Raw genomic sequence first — 19,363 nt, 5'->3', positions numbered from 1 at the left:
TTCATGGGGTTGCAAAGAGATGGACACGACTGAGCAACTGAACTGACTGATAAAGTATTTCACTTCAGTTAATGTGTTTCAGAATTAATATTATTCAGGTTTAATCAAACTAAGCCTCAAAATATGATCAAGGAATACTTCCAAAAAAGATCTTCAAAAAACCCACAGATATAAGATAATATGATGCAAACCTGAACACATGTGAAAACAGCCAAGTGATCCTTTATCTAACCTCATCTGAGTTCTCTGCCAGCCACATTTTGATGTAAAAACAGTAGCAGTCTAATAAGTAATTGGCTGTAAAGAGGGAAGAATTAAGAGAACCATTCTAAATACAGATTTACATCCACTTGTATGTAAAATAAACATGAACAGGGAAGCCCACATGAAAAATGCCTTGAGACATGAAGATACCAGCTAATGATAGTGTGTGTGGGTATGCGTGTGTGTGCGTGTGCATGCACACCCACATGCATGTGTGCATACTAAAATCTTTTCATCAATGGTGGCATGTGGTCAAAAATACTTGGAGACAACTGCTCTAAGCAGAGGATCGAGAATTACTGGGTTACTGTTGTTCATTACTGGGCTTTTGGAGGAATAACCAAAGGATATTGGGTGTGGGTTGGACATTTGTCAAACGTGGAGAGCGGAACTTGGCTTTGTTAAGAAAAAGAGAGTGACCTGGAAACAATCCTAAGATTTTCCAAGCCCTTGGTGAGAGCTCTGGTCAGCCCTAAACAGCTGGTGGCATCTCCTTTGTGAGGACTCCCCGGAACGGCTCCCTTCTTTTAAACTCATCCTCAGTTTCCTTATCTGTAGAATGGTGATAAGGTTAGGGGGGCTGGGGTGAGGTGCTGGGCATACTGTCTGCACATAGCAAGGGTGCTGCTGGGGCAGCTAGTCTGATTACCGGCCAGACTATTTGTTAAGCTTTTAGAACCAGAAGAATACTACATACACATTGAAAATGTTACAACAAATGCAGAAAGAAATGAGAATCTCCCCTAATTCGCCTCGTTTTTAGTATGTTCCTGTTTCCATAAATGGCTGCAGGGAACAGTCTGAGATCCTACTTTTAAAATGATTTATCTTCATGGATTTTGCTGTGCTAATACATTCTTTGTAGAATCATTTCGAATGGCTGCATTCTGCTCCAGTGGTGACTGTCCTGTACTTAATACATCAGACCCCCTGTCACCTCCATGGCTTCTTCCTGTGTGTGGTGAGCCCCTCCCAGCTCTGACCCTAGTTTCTGTGTCCAGGAAGCACCTCCAGCCTAGATGGGGTTGGAGGGAGCACAGGCCTGGATCTCCAGGATCAACCAATGGCTCCCAGGTTCCTTTCAACCCTGCAGGTCAAGAAGAACTGGCTATCACTTCCTCTTCCATAGTCAGCCCGCAGACATGCACACACAGGCACACAAGACCCTCAGTCAGAGCCCAGCACAGACACCCCAGGAGGGCCTCTGCTGCATCCACATCTGATGCCTGATGGATGAGTGAGCGAGAGAAGGAGGGAAGGAGAAGGGAGAGAGGGAGGAGAGGGGGGAGCAGAAGGAAGGAAGTAGGGAGGGAAGAAGGGAGGAGGACAGGCCGTTTGCACATACCTCCAAGCTCCCGCTCTTTAATTTCTTTCCCTTAAACACTCTTGCCAGGCCTCCAAGCTCAGATCAGAAGCCCCTCTGTGCAGTCCTCTTAGGCTGTATCTCCAAGTGCATGGTCTTGTTTAACTTTCACAACAGCCCTTGTGAGGGAGGTCCTATTTTTACTACATTTTGCAGATCAGGAAACTGAGGCTTGGCAAGTTTCAATAATTTGCCCAAACAGTGACAGACTTTATTTTCTTGGGCTCCCAAATCACTACAGATGCTGACTGCAGCCATGAAATTGAAAGATGCTTGCTGAGTGCCAAAGAATTGATACTTTTGAATGGTGGTGTTGGAGAAGACTCTTGAGAGTCCCTTGGACTGCAAGGAGATTCAACCAGTCCATCCTAAAGGAAATCAGTCCTGGATATTCATTGGAAGGACTGATGCCAAAGCTGAAACTCCAATACTTTGGCCACCTGATGCAAAGAACTGATTCATTGGAAAAGACCCTGATGCTGGGAAGGATTGAAGGCAGGAAGAGAAGGGGATGACTGAGGATGAGATGGTTGGATGGCATCACCAACTCAAGGAAATGAGTTTGAGCTAGTTCCAGAAGTTGGTGATGGACAGGGAGGCCTGGCACGTTGTAGTCCATGGGGTCGCAAAGAGTCAGACACAACTGAGCAACTGAACTGAACTGAGCTCCTTAGAAGAAAAGCTATGATGAACCTAGCCAGCATATTAAAAAGTAGAAACATTACTTTGCCAACAAAGGTCTGTCTAGTCAAAGCTATGGCTTTTCCAGTGATCATGTATGGATGTGAGAGTTGGACCATAAAGGAGGCTGAGCACCAAAGAATTGATGCTTTCAAACTATAGTGCTGGAGAAGACTCCTGAGAGTCCCTTGGACTGCAAGGAGATCCAACCAGTCCATCCTAAAGGAAATCAACCCTGAGTATTCATTGGAAGGACTGATGTTGAAGCTAAAGCTCAATACTTTGGCCACCTGATGTGAAGAGCTGACTCAAAAGAACCTGATGCTGGGAAAGATTGAAAGCAGGAGGAGAAGGGGACGACAGAGAATGAGATGGCTGAATGGCATCACCAACTCAGTGGACATGAATTTGAGCAAGCTCTGGGAGATACTGAAGGACGGGGAAGCCTGGTGTGCTGCAGTCCATGGGTTGTAAAGAGTTGGACAAGACTGAGCAACTGAACAACAAAGACACAGTAGGAAGAGGAAGACCTAGGGTCTAAGCTCCTTCCCAATCCCCTAATCATTGAAGGTCCTCAGACTTCCACAGTCCAGTGGGGCCCAACACAGCCCTTGGAACCAGAACCAGGAGTCTTGCGATCACTTCCCATTCCTGTACTCCATCTCCTCTGAGAATGTGAACCTCCCAGACAGGCCATGCGCTAGCAGAGGACCACATTGCAAGCACTCGAGGAGTTTGAATGAAGAAATCCTTTCCTGCCTCATGGTACTAGCCACAGACTCCCATTAGATGAGAGAAGGCTCAGATTGTGGAAAAAGAGCAACCATTTTGCAGCACCAGCTGGTGCCACAGCCTTGGTGAATTTGAAAAAAATTCAGAGAGCAACTGAGTTCTCTTTGTTAAACCTCCGTGTGTCCTGGTAACCAGATTTCGGACAACATGGAGGCAGGAAGAAGTGGGTGGAAGAGGCAGAAGGTGGGGCTCCCTTATTCCCCAGGGCCTTTGTGACTGGTGGGGTTCAGGCTTTTGGGCTCTAAGCTCCCCGTGGAGCCTGGTGATTCCTCTGGTGAGAGCAGTACCCTGGATTCCACTTTGGTGAGAGTTATACCAGGCTTTGTCCCTGGCCCCTTGAGCACAAAACACTGCAATTCTAGCTGAGAAAGTGTGCCAGTCTGGAAGGTACAAACCCCTGGCTCTCTCTGCATAGAACTGAGACTGTCTTTGCTAAAACCACCAACCCTTCTTGGTAGAAAGTGTGGTGGCAACCAGTGGCCTGCCGTCTGCTTATGCAGAATGTTCTACTCTCTGCTTCTGACAGGCTGAAAGTAATCAAATTCTAAGAAATATTGCTTTTAATAAATCCCTCTTGCATAACTTTCTCCAATTAATATAGACTAATTATATGTATTGAGCTTTCATATAAAGCCCCAATTATGTGACAAATACTGTACTGGGCACTTTTTGTGAATCATTTAATATTTGTGAAAACCTCTTCAACTTTTATTTATGCCCATTTCACAGATGAGAAAATGGAGGTGCACCAAAGCTAAATAACATGCCCACATTTGCCCAGTGAAAGGTGTCAGGACCTCCCTGGTGGCGCAGTGGGTAGGAATCCATCTGCCAATGCTGGGGACATGGGTTCAATCCCCGGTCTGGGAAAATCCCACATGCACCATGACTCCTGAGCCTGCGCTCTAGAGCCCGTGAGCAGCAGTTACCAAGCCCGTGTGCTGGAACTGCTGAAGCTCCATGCCTAGAGCCTGTGCTCCATGACAAGGGAAGCCCCCAGTCTCTGCAACTAAAGCCCGAGCACAGCAACAAAGGCCCATTGTAGCCAAAAAAACAAGGGGTGGCAGAGTCAGGTCTCAAACCTGCATCTTTCTGACTCCAAAGTCCATGCCCTTTCCTACGGTGCTCTAGTGGGGTCTCACTTTTCATGTGCCCCCTTCTGCCCTGTAGCTTCCTCATTCCAGGCTTAGGCTGCTGATGACCACCAGCCTGGCTTAGTTTTTGTAAAATGCTATTGTCTGCCATGGGTCAAAGTGTAGATGGCCCAGGACACCGTGCGTGTGTGTGTGTGTGTGTGTGTGTGTGTGTGTGCGCGCGCGTGCGTGCGTTAGAACACATACTTGAGGGAGCAGAGTGTCCACATGAGAGAGTGTCTGGAGACTCTGCATGATTGTAGGTTGGGAAGAGTTCCTCAGATTCCCAAATCAGATTCTGACTTCAGTCCCAAGTTGGCTATGTCATTTTCAAGAGTTATAATGAGCTAGATGGATGAACTGGCATGTATCTGAAACTCAACCAGGACTTATCTCGTTACCAGCTGGAAGCTCCCCTGTATTAGTCAACTTAGGCTGCTATAACAAAATACCACAGGCTGAGTGGTTTAAACAACACACGTGTATTTGTCATGGAGAAGTACATGGAGGCTGGGAAGTCTAAGATCAAGTGCCAACAGATTTGGTTCCTAGTGAGAACTTTCTTTCTGACTTAAAGATGACTATCTTCTGGCTATGTCCTGCCTCAAATGGCAAAGAAAGGCTCTGGCCTCTCTTCTTATAAGAGCGTTAATCCCATTATGTGGGCTTCCAAGGTGGTTCAGGGATAAAGAATCTGCCTGCCAATGCAGGAGACACAGTAGATGCAGATTTGACCCCTGGGTCAGGAAGATTCCTTGGAGGAGGACATGGCAACCCACTGCAGTATTCTCGTCTGGAGAATCCCATGGACAGAGGAACCTGGTGGACTAGAGGCCATTGGGTTGCAAAGAGTCAGACATGCCTGACCTAGTATGCATGCATGAAATCCCATCATCTTAGACCCTACCCTCATGACCTCATCTAAACGTCATTACCTCTCCAAATACCATCACATTGGAGGTTAGGGTTTCAACAATGAATTTGGGTTGGGGACATCTTTTCAGTCCATAGCTCCCTCTCCCAATACCAGTACAGTTGACCGAACGTCCCAGTGATCTCTGGATGACTGCAGACTTCCCAGAGCCATCCAGGCAGCCTGGCCAAGGCCACAGGAGGCCTGTAGCTCATGGAGGAGCAGTTACCTTCCTGTCTGCCCTCTGTCCTAAGTGGGGGGTGTTTGTTGGCTCCATCTGCTGCTCCCCTTGCTCCAAGGGCTCCAGGGGAACCAGCGAGCCCCTGGACTTCCAGCCCCACAGAATGGGCGACAGTGGTCACCTCTTTCCAGGGGATGCTGGCTGCTCCTTAGCAGAGTCCCTGGAGCTGGCGACATGGCAGACCTGCCAAGGTGCCAGCTCCCCGTGTTGGGACAACTGGGAGGGAAAGAGGTAGAGGGTGACACTCTAGTTAGGAAGGGAAAATGTGTCAGGAGGATCCTGGAGAATAATTCCATGGTGATCCTTGAAAAAGTTCAAGTTTTTACTGGTGTGCAGTTCCTTATCTGCATTTCTGATATCCAAAGATCTCTGAACATTAGACATTTTCCTTAATTTAGTTGATGGCAAAAGGTGACCTGAGCTGGTGTGAGGCAAAGTGTGACATCTGTATTTATTCCACCTAAAATGCCTGTCCCTATTTCCTGCCCTGAAATGTCAAGGTGGCTGGCTATGGAGTGCAGCCCCAGACTAGGAATCCCACTGGAATCCAGCAGGGGAGGGATTCTAATGCCAGCTTGTAGTCGAGGCTGTTTGAGCACCATATTGGAAGCTTGAAAAGAAACAGCTGATAAGCAGAAGCAGGACCTTTGGGCATCGTCTTTCAGATAATTAAAGCACACGGAAATATCACGTCCCTGTTAGCTCAGTTGGTAAAGAACCCGCCTGCAACGCAGGAGACCCCAGGTTGATTCCTGGGTCAGGAAGATCCCCCGGAGAAGGGATAGGTTACCCACTCCAGTATTCTTGGGCTTCCCTTGTGGCTCAGCTGGTAAAGAATCTTCCTCCAATGTGGGAGACCTGGGTTCAATCCCTGGGTTGGGAAGATCCCCTGGAGAAGGGAACAGCTATCCACTCCAGTATTCTGGCCTGGAGGATTCCATGGACTGTATAGTCCATGAGGTCACCAAGAGTCGTACACAACTGAGTGACTTTCACTTCACTTCACTTCAGTGCCCAATGCACTCCATCCCACACCTATAACTGTAACGGCCACGGAGAAGTACAGTTTAGCCTTCCTGAACTTTCTGCTTTGGCAGTAGTGAAGCCATCAGCCTTAGAGAGTGTCATGGGTGGGGTGTTGTTATAAAGCGGAAAACTTGGACAGAAAGACAGACATGCACAAAGGGGAGATGATGTGAAGATTGCAGCTATGCTGCCACAAGCCAAGGACTACGGGGGCTGCCAGAAGCTGAAAGAGGCAAGGCAGGTGCCTTCTGCAAGGTTCAGAGGCAGGGTCACCCTGCTGACAACTTGGTTTGGACTTCCATCCACAAGACTGAGAGGTGATAAATTTCTATTCTCAGCTCCCGCCCTCTGCCTTATATACTTTTCTCCAGCTTCTCCATCTGGCTCACCCTCATCTGTCCCCTAGAAGTACCCTGCATCCCTTCTGTGAACTCTGTCCTGACCTGCAGACGGGGTCAGGCATGCCTTTGGGGTCCGTGCACCTTGACAAGAGCAAACTATATGGGGCCTTGTGCAGGCAGCAGAAGCTCCGGTCCCCCTGTTGACCCCTCGCCACTGTGGGAGCTCCTTGGGGGCAGGTCCAGGCCCCCAAAGGCCCCAGCAATGAACTGGATGGCCCTGAGCTTGGCTTGTCAGGAACTCCCTGTGGCCCTCTATCAAGCAAGGTGACCCACCTGTTTCTTTCTGCAGGAACTCTCCAAGCTGGGCCTGGGGAGTGACATGCAGGTAGAGCTGCGGATTCTTCAGCTGCCGGTGGATTACAGGGAAGTGAAGCAGAGGGTCGCCAGAATCTGGGAAGATCTTCGACCACATGTAAATGACAGCTAGGGAGGCAGAGGGGATGGGAGTAGGGGGTGGTCTAATTATGTGTGGAGACCCAGAGCCTGTGAACCCCAGGACCCTGGTTCTAGGGTTGATGGCTCAAGTGTACCCTGCCCTCGGCCCACCAGTAAGGGCCCAGACAATTTCAAAACAGTCTGTTTATAAAAGCTTAAGATTAAATACAGAGTAGAATCTTAGAATAAGACTCTGGAAAGAGAGAAGGAGGAGAAGAAATGGAAGCTTTATTCCCAGCCTGGACTCAAAGGCAATTTCCACTAACAGGGAGGCCCTTGGGTTAGTCCCAGCCAGGCCCTTGCAGAGTAGTTGGGTTGTGCGGTGGGGTGAGAAGCAAGGAACTCTTGGCCTAGGAGAGCATTTGGAGGGTGTTCCCCACTGGGAGATGGGAGAGTGGCCCACCTGGGGCGGGCCATTTCATCACTCCCAGAATATCTCAACAGAACAGAGTTACTATGCAGGAAACTGGTACAAACCTCCCCCAGATATGAAGACCAGATGATGTTAATAGAACATACTCCACCAGACCATTAAGATGATGATACCCCAATGTTTTGATAATATAATGAGCTAATTTTTTCAAAGAGGAAAAATAATCAGCTCAACATATTCTAACAGTGTTTTATTAGACTGTTACTAACCTCCTTTATTAAAGTTTCATAAAAAAGATGGAAGCTTCCAGGTAAAGGCTAGGCTTCTCCTGGGACAGTCTTAGATACCAGCTGGGACCCCCAGGGAAAAAGGGAGTGCACTGCCCTATAAGAATGTTTTGAAATAGGAAAATATTTAAATTAGATGCCACATAGATGTCTATCCAGTTATTTTTTTGTTCCAGCACATTCATCAAGGGGAGCAGGCAGGGCATGGGTGTGATGGTGGCACATTTTGGAAGTTGGGGTGTCTTGCCCCCCAGAGCTTTCCCTCTGAACCGTCTGGAGAGCAGAGGAGACCTCAGTTTCCCTAATCTTCTGCCTCCACATGTGCTCACACAGTTCGTTGTGCATGTGGGCGTGGACCCTGCGGCCAAGGCCATCTTTCTGGAGCAGTGCAGCAAGAACCGAGGCTACCGGGACGCCGACATCCGGGGCTTCCGGCCCGAGTGTGGCGTGTGCCTTCCGGATGGCCCAGAAGTGATTGCGTCAGAGGTCAGCATGAAGGCGGTCAGCCGGCGGGCGGCAGTGCAGGGCGTGGAGGTGGCCTTTTCCCGAGACGCGGGTAGGTGCGTTCTGTTACTGGGTCTGTGGGGGAGGAGGAAGGGCTGACGTGGCCTCTGACCAAACTTCCTCCCAGGATGTGCCATCCAGCTGGGTGCTTGGAGCTGCCCAGAGTCATCATGCAGACCCACACGTTGCTCACTTCTGCCTAGGACTGATTCTGAGGACCCTCCCACTCACTAGCCTTTGGTGGCTGGCAGAAGAAAAGGGGTGGGTAGAGAATGTTGAGAGCCAGTAACATTTTGTGGATGGTTTTCTTTGTTGGTTTTTTTTTTTTTTTTTTTTTTGCAGTATTTTATTCTTTTTTTTTTAATCAGAGGATAATTGCTTTACTATATATATATCGCCTCCCTCTTGAGCCTCCCTGCAACCCCCACTTCCCCCCGCCCCCCCACACCCCTCTAGGTCTCACAGAGGCCAGGCTGGGCTCCCTGCCTTATATAGCAGCTCCCCACTAGCTCTGTTTTACACTTGGTGGTGTATATATGTCAGTACTACTTTCCCAGTATATCCCACTCTCTCCTTACCCCCACTGTGTTCACAAGTCTCTTCTCTACATCTGCATCTCCATTCCTTCCCTGTGACTAGGTTCATCACCATGACTTTTCTAGATTCCTACGTATGCTTTAATATAGTATATTTGTTTTTCTCTTTTCCCACTTCAGTCTGTGTGACAGGCTCTAGGTTCATCCACTTTACTACAACTGACTCAAGTTCATTCCTTTTTATGGCTGAGTAATATTCCATTGTATATGTGTACCACAACTTCTTTATCCATTCATCTGTTAGTGGGCATCTAGATTGCTTCCATGTCCTAGCTGCAGTGAACTTTGGGGTGCATGTGTCTTTTTGAATTGTGGTTTTCTAAGGGTATAGACCCAGTAATAGGATTGCTGAGTTACTTTTATGTATTGCAGCAAAGTTGTGAGTTAACCATTCTAGTTTAGCCTCAGATGAAGATTAATTTTCCTTTGTTTCTCCAGATTCTCACCCCCTCAGTTTAGTTCAGTTGCTCAGTCATGTCCGACTCTTTGCGACCCCATGAATCGCAGTACGCCAGGCCTCCCTGTCCATCACCAACTCCCAGAGTTTACCCAAACTCATGTCCATTGAGTCGGTGATGCCATCCAACCATCTCATCCTCTGTCGTCCCCTTCTCCTGCCCCCAATCCCTCCCAGCATCAGGGTCTTTTCCAATGAGTCAGCTCTTCGAATCAGGTGGCCAAAGTATTAGAGTTTCAGCTTCAGCTGAAACTTCAGCTTCAGTTTCAGTCCTTCCAATGAACACCCAGGACTGATCTCATTTAGAATGGACTGGTTGGATCTCCTTGCAGTGCAAGGGACTCTCAAGACCCCCTGAAAGTGAAAGTGAAAGTGAATGTGAAGTTGCTCAGTCGTGTCCGATTCTTTGCGACCCCATGAACTATAGCCTACCAGGCTCCTCCATCCATAGGATTTTCCAGACAAGAATACTGGAGTGGGTTGCCATTTCCTCAAGACCCCCTAGGAGGTAGTTCATCCTCCTTCAAAAGAATGCATGAATAAATCATTACTGAATTAAATCATACGAGCCTTATTCAGGCCCTAGCTAGCCTTGGAAGGTTCTTGCTTTATTCAGTGGCCAGCGAATTGAGAAGCAGGAGCTAAGTTCACAGACCAACTCCTTGCCCACCTGGTGAGAGGGATTTAATTTTAAAGATAAGACAAAGGGAGGAGGATGAGGCTAATGATGGGGAGGCATATGCGTAGTCTACCTGGGAAGGCTTTTCCCAGGGAGTAGGATGTCACTCTGCTTTTATCCTTTTTATGGTCCTTAATGGCTGGTCCTGGCTACCAGTAGGTGTGTCATGTTAAGAATATTAGGCTAATTTAGTAAAATTAATGTATAATGAGACTCAGGGTTTGTTGGAGGTCAGGTTCCTGTTCATCTTGGTCCCAACTGATACCATCTGTTTTTATTTGTTTGTTTGTAGCTTTCTTTCTTATCCCTGGATCCTTTAACTTAACTAGTTACTACTTCTCATTCTCAAGGGCCACTGAAGGGCAAAGGTCTGACTTCTGAAGCTGCTTCCTGCTGAACATGAGTGCCATTTTTCCCTGGATTAGGGGAGCAGAACTGTTCCTGACTAGCCTAGCATAAGTCTAATTGTCAGCAAACTGCAGTCACAGTTGTTTGTACACTTGTGTTAGTATCATCTGAGGGTTGATGACTTCAAAGTCATCAAAGTCACATTTACTAAGGAAGTTGACAAGACAAGGCCCAAAGATAAGCAGGAAGATAATGGCAATTAGAGGGGCCAAGAAATGGAAAAAGCCAAGTTAACCTGGGAAGACCCTGCTTGACTATGTTCCAGATGGACCTTGGATCTAGACCTTGTGTGTTCTATCTGTATAACCATTGAGCTTACTCATATCTTTTTTATGTTTATCTCAACCAACTGAGTTATTGACATATGTATAGCAGGTTTTATTAATAACTGTGCTGGCTTCCACTTGCTCAGCAAGGAGACAGTCAAAGGCTAGTCTTATTCAGAACAACACTTGTTAGTCCAGAGAAGTATGGAGTTCTTGTAAGGCATACCCTGTGTTTTTAGACAAGTCTTTAAAGACCTGGGTGAGATTTTGTAGAGTGATTTCACTGTGTGCAAACCTTCCCCAGGGGGCCACTAGTCTGAGAGAAGTCCCTTCTGCCAGAATGAGTCCTGCTGCCCTTTTATCTTGGGGCTGGGTGATCTTATGAATGATTATGCCTAGGTTCTGAGAACTTAGCTGCCCTAGCATGCGATGTCCCCAAGATTGGGCTTATCTAAACAAGGATAGACTAGCACCCACCCCACAGAAGGGAAGGAGGAGTTAGAGTTGTTCTGATGGGGCACTTGGTTTATTCTGAGGCCACAGAGGAACAGGTACCCATAGGGAGCATAGGTTCTGGGGAGTTGAATCACATTCGAAAGTGGCTAGCCCCAGAGGGTGCCCTTGCAGAGTGAGGAGGGAGGCCCACCTGCATAGTGGGGGTCACTGAGGAATTCTTGACCAGTGGCTTTTCACCAGGCCTTAGGAGGGCCATATACTAACTGTCTGACAACTGGCATTTTCCATCTGCAGTAAGTCCATCTCCCATCTGGTCCTTGTGGGTGTTCATCAAGTTGGTGCAAGGGGCAGAGTGGGTGACATTTCCATAGGAGTCAATCCCAAGGCACTTAAATTGTGGGGTAATAGAAGAAGTTGTGGTCAGAGTCCAGAGTAACCCTAGGGTGTTATTGTAAGTCCCTTCTTTTCATAGGGGTGTTTAGTAGGGGCAGTGGCAGGAGGCCTGATCATAGCGGTGGTCCTGTGGAGTGTGTGCTTTATGTTTGATAGAGGGAATCCAAGCAGAGAAGCTGCTTTAGGGATGGGATATAAACTTCAGGAGGAATAGGTTTGCTATGCTGTCCCTCACTCAGTTGTGTTCAACTCTTTGCAACGCCATGGATGTAGCCAGCCCAGCTCCTCTGTTCATGAGATTTCTTGGGCAAGGATATTGGAGTGGGTTGCCATTTTCTTCTCCAGGGGGAGGGATAGGTTTAACAGACCCATGAGCCAAGGTGAGAGTGAGGTTGTCATTCTTAGGGGTAAAATGTAATACCTTTAATCCATAGGTGTCACTTGGAGAGTGGGGGTGACAGATTCAGCACTGGGATAGCTTTTGTCAGCAGGCTATAATTCTCAAGAAATTTACCACTGAATCCCCATTCTTCACAGATGGTTGTAAGAGATAGAGCTGAGAAGATAAGAAGGAATAGACAATAATGGCCACTCATCCTGCCTCCAATGTTGTTATCCCCTATATCTAGCATGGAGAGAGGAAATGTTTACCAGTAGGAGAAGGTTTGGCAGAACAATGGAAGCCAAATAAGACTGTGGCAATGACAAGGCCAACTGCTAAGCCTGTCTGTCACATTACTTACTTATTGGTAGGGTTAGTCCTTTTGAAAAGTAATGTAAGATCTGTGACAGGTTCACACAGCTATAATTGAGCAAGTGGCTCAGTCACTTCCAGAGGCACAGGTGTTGTCTTTACTCTGGGATGGTGGCCCACAGAGTTATGCTCTGCAATTGTCAGGCACTGAATTGGTCAAGATTATAAGATAAGGTCCTGCCCACTTGGGGCAGCCTTCCAGGTGTTCAAATAAACAGGGGACAAAGGATGTAAAACCATGTCAGAAGGGGAAGGCGTGCAAAACTTTGATTTTTTTTCCCATCTGTAAGGCATATTTCAGTCATCCATGTCCCTAAGGTTGACTTTGTAGGCAGGTCTTTCAAGAATGGGCCTCCTGTACCTGATCTCATACAGACTTAACCCAAGCTTTCCTTTAGGGGCTAATTGCGTTCTGAGAAGTGCTGTGGGGAGAAGAGAGATCCAAGTTTGATAAATCTCTTGACATAGTTTGGCTTAATTTCTTTTGAGAGTTTGATTTATTCTTTTTAGTTTTCCTGAGCATTGTGGTCTCATGTCTGACTCTTCGCAACCCTATAGACTGTAGCCCTTCAGGCTCCTCTGTCCATGGGATTCTCCAAGCAAGGATACTGGAGTGGGTTGCCATTTCCTTCTCCACGGGATCTTCCTGACCCAGGGATCGAACCTGCGCCTCTGCTGTCTCCTATACTGGCAGATGGATTCTTCACCACTAGTACCACCTGGGAAGCCCAAGGGGGTGCCACCTCCATTTAATTCCCAGTGCTCTAGAGATTTCCTTAGTAACTTGAGAAACAAAGGCGGGCCCACTGTCACATTGAATAGATTTAGGGAGCCCAAATTGAGGGATTATTTCCTTGATCAGGGCCTTAGAAATCTCTGAGGTAATCTTGGTTTGGGTCAGGAATCTAGCCAAAGGTGTCAGTCAAAACCAGCAAATATCTGAAAATTTCCTTGTACCCAGGAAAGTGAAAGTGAAGTCTCTCAGTCGTGTCCGACTCTTAGTGACCCCATGGACTGCAGCCCACCAGGCTCCTCTGTCTATGGGATTCTCCAGGCAACAGTACTGGAGTGCGGTTGCCCCTGCCTTCTCTACAGGGCATTACTGTAAAATCCGTTTGCCAGCTTTGACCTGGCTATGTGCCTCTGTATGAGGTGGGGGTCCCTCCCTTGACTTTGGAGGGGTGAGTGTTGAGGTTATTCTGGAGGTAGAGAGGGTTTGGTTCAACCACCTGTTTAAGGAGACTTCAGAAATTGGGAGTAGTGATGGATGTGATAAGCCATTGATATAGGGTCTCCTGTCTGTAATATTGGGCCATGTGGGGCTAGTCGTAAAGAACCTGCCTGCCAATGCAGGAGTACTACGAGATGCTGATTCAATCCCTGGGTTGGGAAGATGCCCTGGAGGAGGAAATGGCAACCCACTCCAGTATTCTTGCCTGGAAAACCCCATGGACAGAGAAGCCTGGCAGGCTACAGTCCATGGAGGTCACAAAGTGTCAGACACGACTTAAGTGACTTAGCACAGCGCAGCCTGTAATATGGCCTGAAGTGCCCGTTCAAAATGGCCTGAAGTGCAGTAGCTTGAAGAGCAGCTGCCCATGATTGTTAACCATCCATTCCAGGTATTCTGGGCTTTTAAAACAGGCCCATCACAAAGCCTTTTCTCTTTCCTCTGGGGGGTATATGGGAGGTAAGAGTTAGGATCTGGGGGTAGCAATGGCAGTGACATTTGAAGTCTATCCCCACCCTCTACAGCTTGTTTAGAAAAATAGGCATCAACCTGAGTCAGAGGTCCCAGTTTTTGTGTAGGCACCCCCAGGGAAGTTTCTCCTCCTTCAGGTGCATATGGATGGAAGGCATGTCTCAGCTTGGGTAAAGCTAAGCTGGGGGCTCTCATGAGACGGTTTTTCAGCTCCAGGAATGCTCAGTCACAGAGTCAAGAGAGTCAAGGTCCTTCCCTTTTAATTGTTCATTTGAGGGCTTAGCAATTAAGCCAGCACCAGGGATCCACACATGGCAGAGTCAGGCACCCCAGGAACCCTGGGGCTGTTTTCTCTTATGAGGGGCACCATCTGGCAATTCTACTCTTTCCTCTTCTTAGATACTGCCCTGTGTCCCTTTTCTGTTATTAAATCCTGAGCATTCTACCCGCTGGAGGGAGATTTGGGCTTTTTTCCTTTGAAACTTTATATCCTCTCTCTGCCAGATGATTTAAGGCGTTAACTTTGTTATGGTCAGAAAGCTCTTTGATGGGGCTGGCGATTAGAATTTCATCCACATATTGAAGGATAGTCCCCTGTTCTAATTCAAAGTCACTGAGATCCTCAGCTAAAACCTTTCTTAAAAGGGTGAGGGAGTTTTTAAATCCCTGGGGCGGAATCACCCAGCACAAGTGGTTTTTTCTCCTGTTGCTTAGATCCTGCCATTCAAATGCAAAAATGTCCTGAGGTTACCAGGCTAAGGGCACACAAAAGAAGGTGTCTTCTAATAAAAATCTAGCTAAGTGCATGCTAAGTCACTTTAGTTGTGTCTGACTCTTGGGGATCCTATGGACTATAGCCCGCCAGGTTCCTCTGTTCAAAGGATTCTCCGGGCAAGAATACTGGAGCCATGCCATGCCCTTCAGGGGATCTTCCTGACCCAGGGAGCTAACCCACTTCTCTTAACATCTCCTGCATTGAAGGCAGATTCTTTACCACTGGCACCACCTGGAATACCAAATGCTCTTGAGGTTTAGGGTAGAGAGTACGGTTTGAGGATTTGGCCTCACTGGGTGAATTTCTTCCCTGTCTGTATTTATAGCTTGGAGGTCATGAACAAGCTGTTATCTCTTGAGTTTTTTACTGGCAGAATAGGACTGTTGAAAGGGCACTGGCAGGGTCTAAGAAGCCCTTGTTTGAATAGACTTTCTGTTATAGGCTTAATGCATACTAGGGCTTCTTTGCTTCATGAGTATTCTTTTTATTTTTTTATTTTTGTCAAAGCTTGTTGTTGTTCAGTTGCTGAGTCTTGTCAGACTCTTTGCGACCCCATGGACTGCAGCACACCAGACTTACCTGTACTTCATTATCTTTCTGAGTTTGCTCAAACTCATGTCCACTGAAATGTAGTAAGTCGCTTCAGTCATGTCTGACTCTTTGAGACACACTGGACTGTAGCCCACCAGTCTCCTCTGCCCATGGAATTCTCCAGGCAAGAATATTGGAGTGGGTTGCCATTTACTCCTTTAAGGGATCTTCCCTGGTGACTCAGAAGGTAAAGAATCTGCCTGCAATGCGGGAGACCCAGATTTGATCCCTGGATCAGGAAGATACCGTGGAGAAGGGCATGGCTACCCACTCCAGTATTCTTGCCTGGAGAATTTCATGAACAGAGGAGCCGGCAGACTGCAGTCCTCGGGATGGCAAAAAGTCGGACATGACTGAGCGACTAACACTTTTCACTGTTATGTCCATTGAGTCAGCAATGCTGTCTAACCATCTCATCCTCTTCTGCCCTCTTCTCCTCCTGCCTGCCTAGGAAAGAGAGATTTAAACTAGCTTCACATTTTTTTCCCTTTTCTGGCTAAGCGCCATGAAAAATCCAACATAGGGGATCTCATCCCATTTTCTTTTTTAACACTAGCAACAGTGACCCAATTGAAAAATAATTTAGAGAGCCATTAGTTGGCCAGCTTTCTCCACCCACCAGTTTACACTGGAGCTATGCAGTGTTACCAAAGAAAATCAGCCATCTCCTTGTTAGTGGGCACTACTCAAAGAGTTTACAGTTACGGAGACTGTACCTGAGCAGTATTCACAGGGATAGAGGCTGGGTTACACATATCGAGGAGTCCTTATTTCTAGTCTCTTTTCAGCTTCCCAGTGGCCTCTTCCTAGGGTTGGTGACCATGCGGATCCCACAGGATTGGCCCACACCAAGTGGTTTGGGAGCTCTAACGGCAACCTGAAGCAGTCTTTGCAGGGGCTGGAAGGGGAGACACTGTCCAAGAGGGTCTTAGCTAGAAAGCCCTTCTGAAGTCAGTGACTCAGTGTTCCCAGACCCACTGTGAGGCTGTGGGAAATATCTGATGTAGGTGACTACTTTCAGCAAGCAGTTTCCAGAGACAGGGTGAAGCGGGAGTGGGAAAACATTCTCTGAGTCAGCGGGCCCCAACCTTTTTGGCACCAGGGACCAGTTCTGTGGAAGACATTTTTCCACGACTGGGGTGGGGGGAATAGTTTCAGAATGATTCAAGCGCATTACATTTATTGTGTACTTTATATTATTACTATACCAGCTCCACCTCAGATATTCAGGCATTAGATCCCAGAGGTTGGGGCCTCTGCTCTAAATCATATAAATTGCTCAGATAAAGATCCCATCCAGTTTGATCTTCTTGCCAGGAACCGGTCCAATCAGGTAACCAATTGTCTCATCACCCTCTCCCCTTACTAGGGAATTAGCTCAATTTAGACAACCAACCACCCAGTCCAGTCCTCTAGAAAGAGGTATGGCTTCAACCAGATGGCTGTACAACCAACCCTGGCTTTATTGACTGAAGTTGGGTCAGCACCCGGCAGTTGGGTCAGTCAGTCAGTCAGTTCAGTCGCTCAGTTGTGTCCAACTCTTTGTGACCCCAAGAACTGCATCATGCCAGGCTTCCCTGTCCATCACCAACTCCTAGAGCTTACTCAAACTCATGTCCATTGAGTCGGTGATGCCATTTAACCATCTCATCCTCTGTTGTCCCCTTCTCCTCCTGCCCTCAATCTTTCCCAGCATCAGGGTCTTTTCCAGTGAGTCAGTTCTTCGCATCAGGTGGCCAAAGTATTGGAGTTTCAGCTTCAGCATCAGTCCTTCCAATGAATATTCAGGACCAATTTCCTTTAGGATGGACTGGTTGGATCTCCTTGCAGTCCAAGGGACTCTCAAGAGTCTTCAACACCACAGTTGAAAAGCATCAATTCTTCGGTGCTCAGCTTTCTTTATAGTCCAACTCTCATATCCATACATGACAGTGGAAAAACATAGCTTTGACTAGATGGACCTTTGTCAGCAAACTAATGTATCTCCTTTTTAATATGCTCTCTAGGTTGGTCATAACTTTTCTTCCAAGGAGCAAGTGTCTTTTAACCTTGTGACTGCAGTCACCATCTGCAGTGATTTTGGAACCCCACAAAATAAAGTCTGTCACTGTTTCCATTGTTTCCCCATCTGTTTGCCATGAAGTGATGGGACAGGATGCCATGATCTTCATTTTCTGAATGTAGAGTTTTAAGCCAACTTTTTCACTCTCCTCTTTCACCTTCATCAAGAGGCTGTTTAGTTCCTCTTTTCTTTCTGTCATGAGGGTGGTGTCATCTGCATATCTGGGGTAGGCCAGGCTTCCCCAAATTGCTGCAGGCGTCATTGCTGTAGATATGCTGGGGCAGGGGGTGCTCCACTGATCCTTGGCTGCTTTTCCATCTCCCACTTAATTTATCTCCAGTGTCCCTCACTGGTCCAGAGGTCAAGAATTGGGGCACATGGTTCAGTTACTTAGCTGGCTTTGTTGTCCCTGGGTCAGTGAGTAACCCTGAATTAATGGACAGAGTGTGCCCCAGGTTGAACCCCAAAATTTGTTACTGAATTAAGCTGTATGGACCTTGCTCAGACCCTTTCTGCCTGCGTTGGAGAGGTTTCTTTTTTCCACTTGGTTTCAAGCTTTGTTCAGCAGTAAATGTATAGAGAAGCAGGAGCTAAGTTCACAGACCAACTTATCACCCACCTGGTAAGAGGGATTTAATTTTGAAAATAAAGACATAGGCAGGAGGAATGAGGCTGGTGAGGGGTGGCATATGCTTTAGTCTCCCTGGGAAGGGTCAGGGCTTTCTCCAGGGAGTGGAGTGCCGCCTCCCCCTTTTAATCCGTTTTTGTTCCTTAGGGTCTGGTCATTTAGCTACAGTGTCATTTAATATGCTAATTTAGAAAAATCAAAGTATAATGATCCCCAGGGTCTCTTGGTGGTTCAAGTTTGTGGCCATCTTGGTCTTAGCTGGTTCCATCTAGTTGTTGTTGTTGTTGTTGTTTTATATTTTCCTTGCATATTTCTGGATCTTTTAATGTAAGAATTTATGTTAACTCCTGCTAAAGGTGGGGGTTGGAGGGTCATGAGCAAAGACCCGAAGCAACTCTGACAGTAAAATGAGTCAAGGCAGACAAGAATGAGGAGGGTCTGCAGGCTGGGGAGAGAGCGTTTTGGACTCCTGGGGTGGCAGTCTGGTGCCTCCCAGGGATCAACCATGTGCTGGACACGAGACCTGGAGCCAGCCTCTCCATGGCTCTTTCCCAGCAGCAGGTTCTTTCTGAGGCAGAAGGACAAAGCCTGGGTCTCCTGGGTGGCGGGCCTCTCGTGCTTTGGAGCTGTGGCCCTGCCACTTTTGCTTCTGTTTAGCTGAGGTTCAAGGCTGGTCCAAGGAGTAACCTGGCATTTTGTGTGGTTGTAGGTATGTCTGCGATTACGCCTACTACCTGTCTTTGCATCATGGAAATGGGTGCGCGGCACTCATCCACGTTCCTCGGTTATCTCCTTGGCTCCCCGCCAGCCTGCTGGGAAAAGCCCTGCAAGTCATCATCCAGGAAATGCTGGAGGAGATTGAGAAGGCCCGGGTTCCAAACCTGGTTCACCGGAAACTCAGCCTTTGCAGTTCCAGCCAGGGAGAACCAACTGGGGGACTGCTCCTTTAGAGAAAATTAAGTGTTTCAATCCTGTGAATAGAGTTCAACTGTGCTTTGAGAGGCTTTTTTTAAAAATTGCTTATAAAACAGTTTACACAGAGGAAAAATGTTCTGAATTCGCTCAACGAAATCACAAAGGGTTATTTTATTGTCGGAAGAAGGAAGAACACTCTGAAAGGCAGACATTTCATAGGGGATTAACTAGCTTCAGTTATGGTTTTCCTGACAATAAAATGAAGTGC

At 47.3% G+C, this 19,363-nt stretch overlaps 1 protein-coding gene across 5 annotated transcripts in view; it reads left to right on the top strand.

The window, feature by feature from the left end:
• PGPEP1L (pyroglutamyl-peptidase I like) overlaps positions 1-19,363 on the top strand; it is a 69,219-nt gene extending 49,856 nt beyond the window's left edge. For 2 of the 5 annotated variants that reach the window (XM_065906601.1, XM_065906600.1), the window contains 4 exons: positions 1,869-3,283; positions 7,104-7,226; positions 8,243-8,465; positions 18,890-19,363. In XM_065906601.1, the coding sequence (XP_065762673.1) occupies positions 3,248-3,283; positions 7,104-7,226; positions 8,243-8,465; positions 18,890-19,140 (633 nt within the window). In that variant the 5' untranslated portion in view covers positions 1,869-3,247 and the 3' untranslated portion in view covers positions 19,141-19,363. Of the gene's footprint in view, positions 1-1,868; positions 3,284-7,103; positions 7,227-8,242; positions 8,470-18,889 lie in introns of all 5 variants that reach the window. The other 3 variants (XM_065906602.1, XM_065906598.1, XM_065906599.1) reach the window with 2 other exon arrangements.

The sequence above is a fragment of the Muntiacus reevesi genome, chromosome 15 (genome assembly GCF_963930625.1).
Source record: "Muntiacus reevesi chromosome 15, mMunRee1.1, whole genome shotgun sequence".
NCBI lineage: Eukaryota > Metazoa > Chordata > Mammalia > Artiodactyla > Cervidae > Muntiacus > Muntiacus reevesi.
Note: the sequence above shows the minus strand (reverse complement) of the source record. Positions and strands in the feature narration are given on the sequence as shown.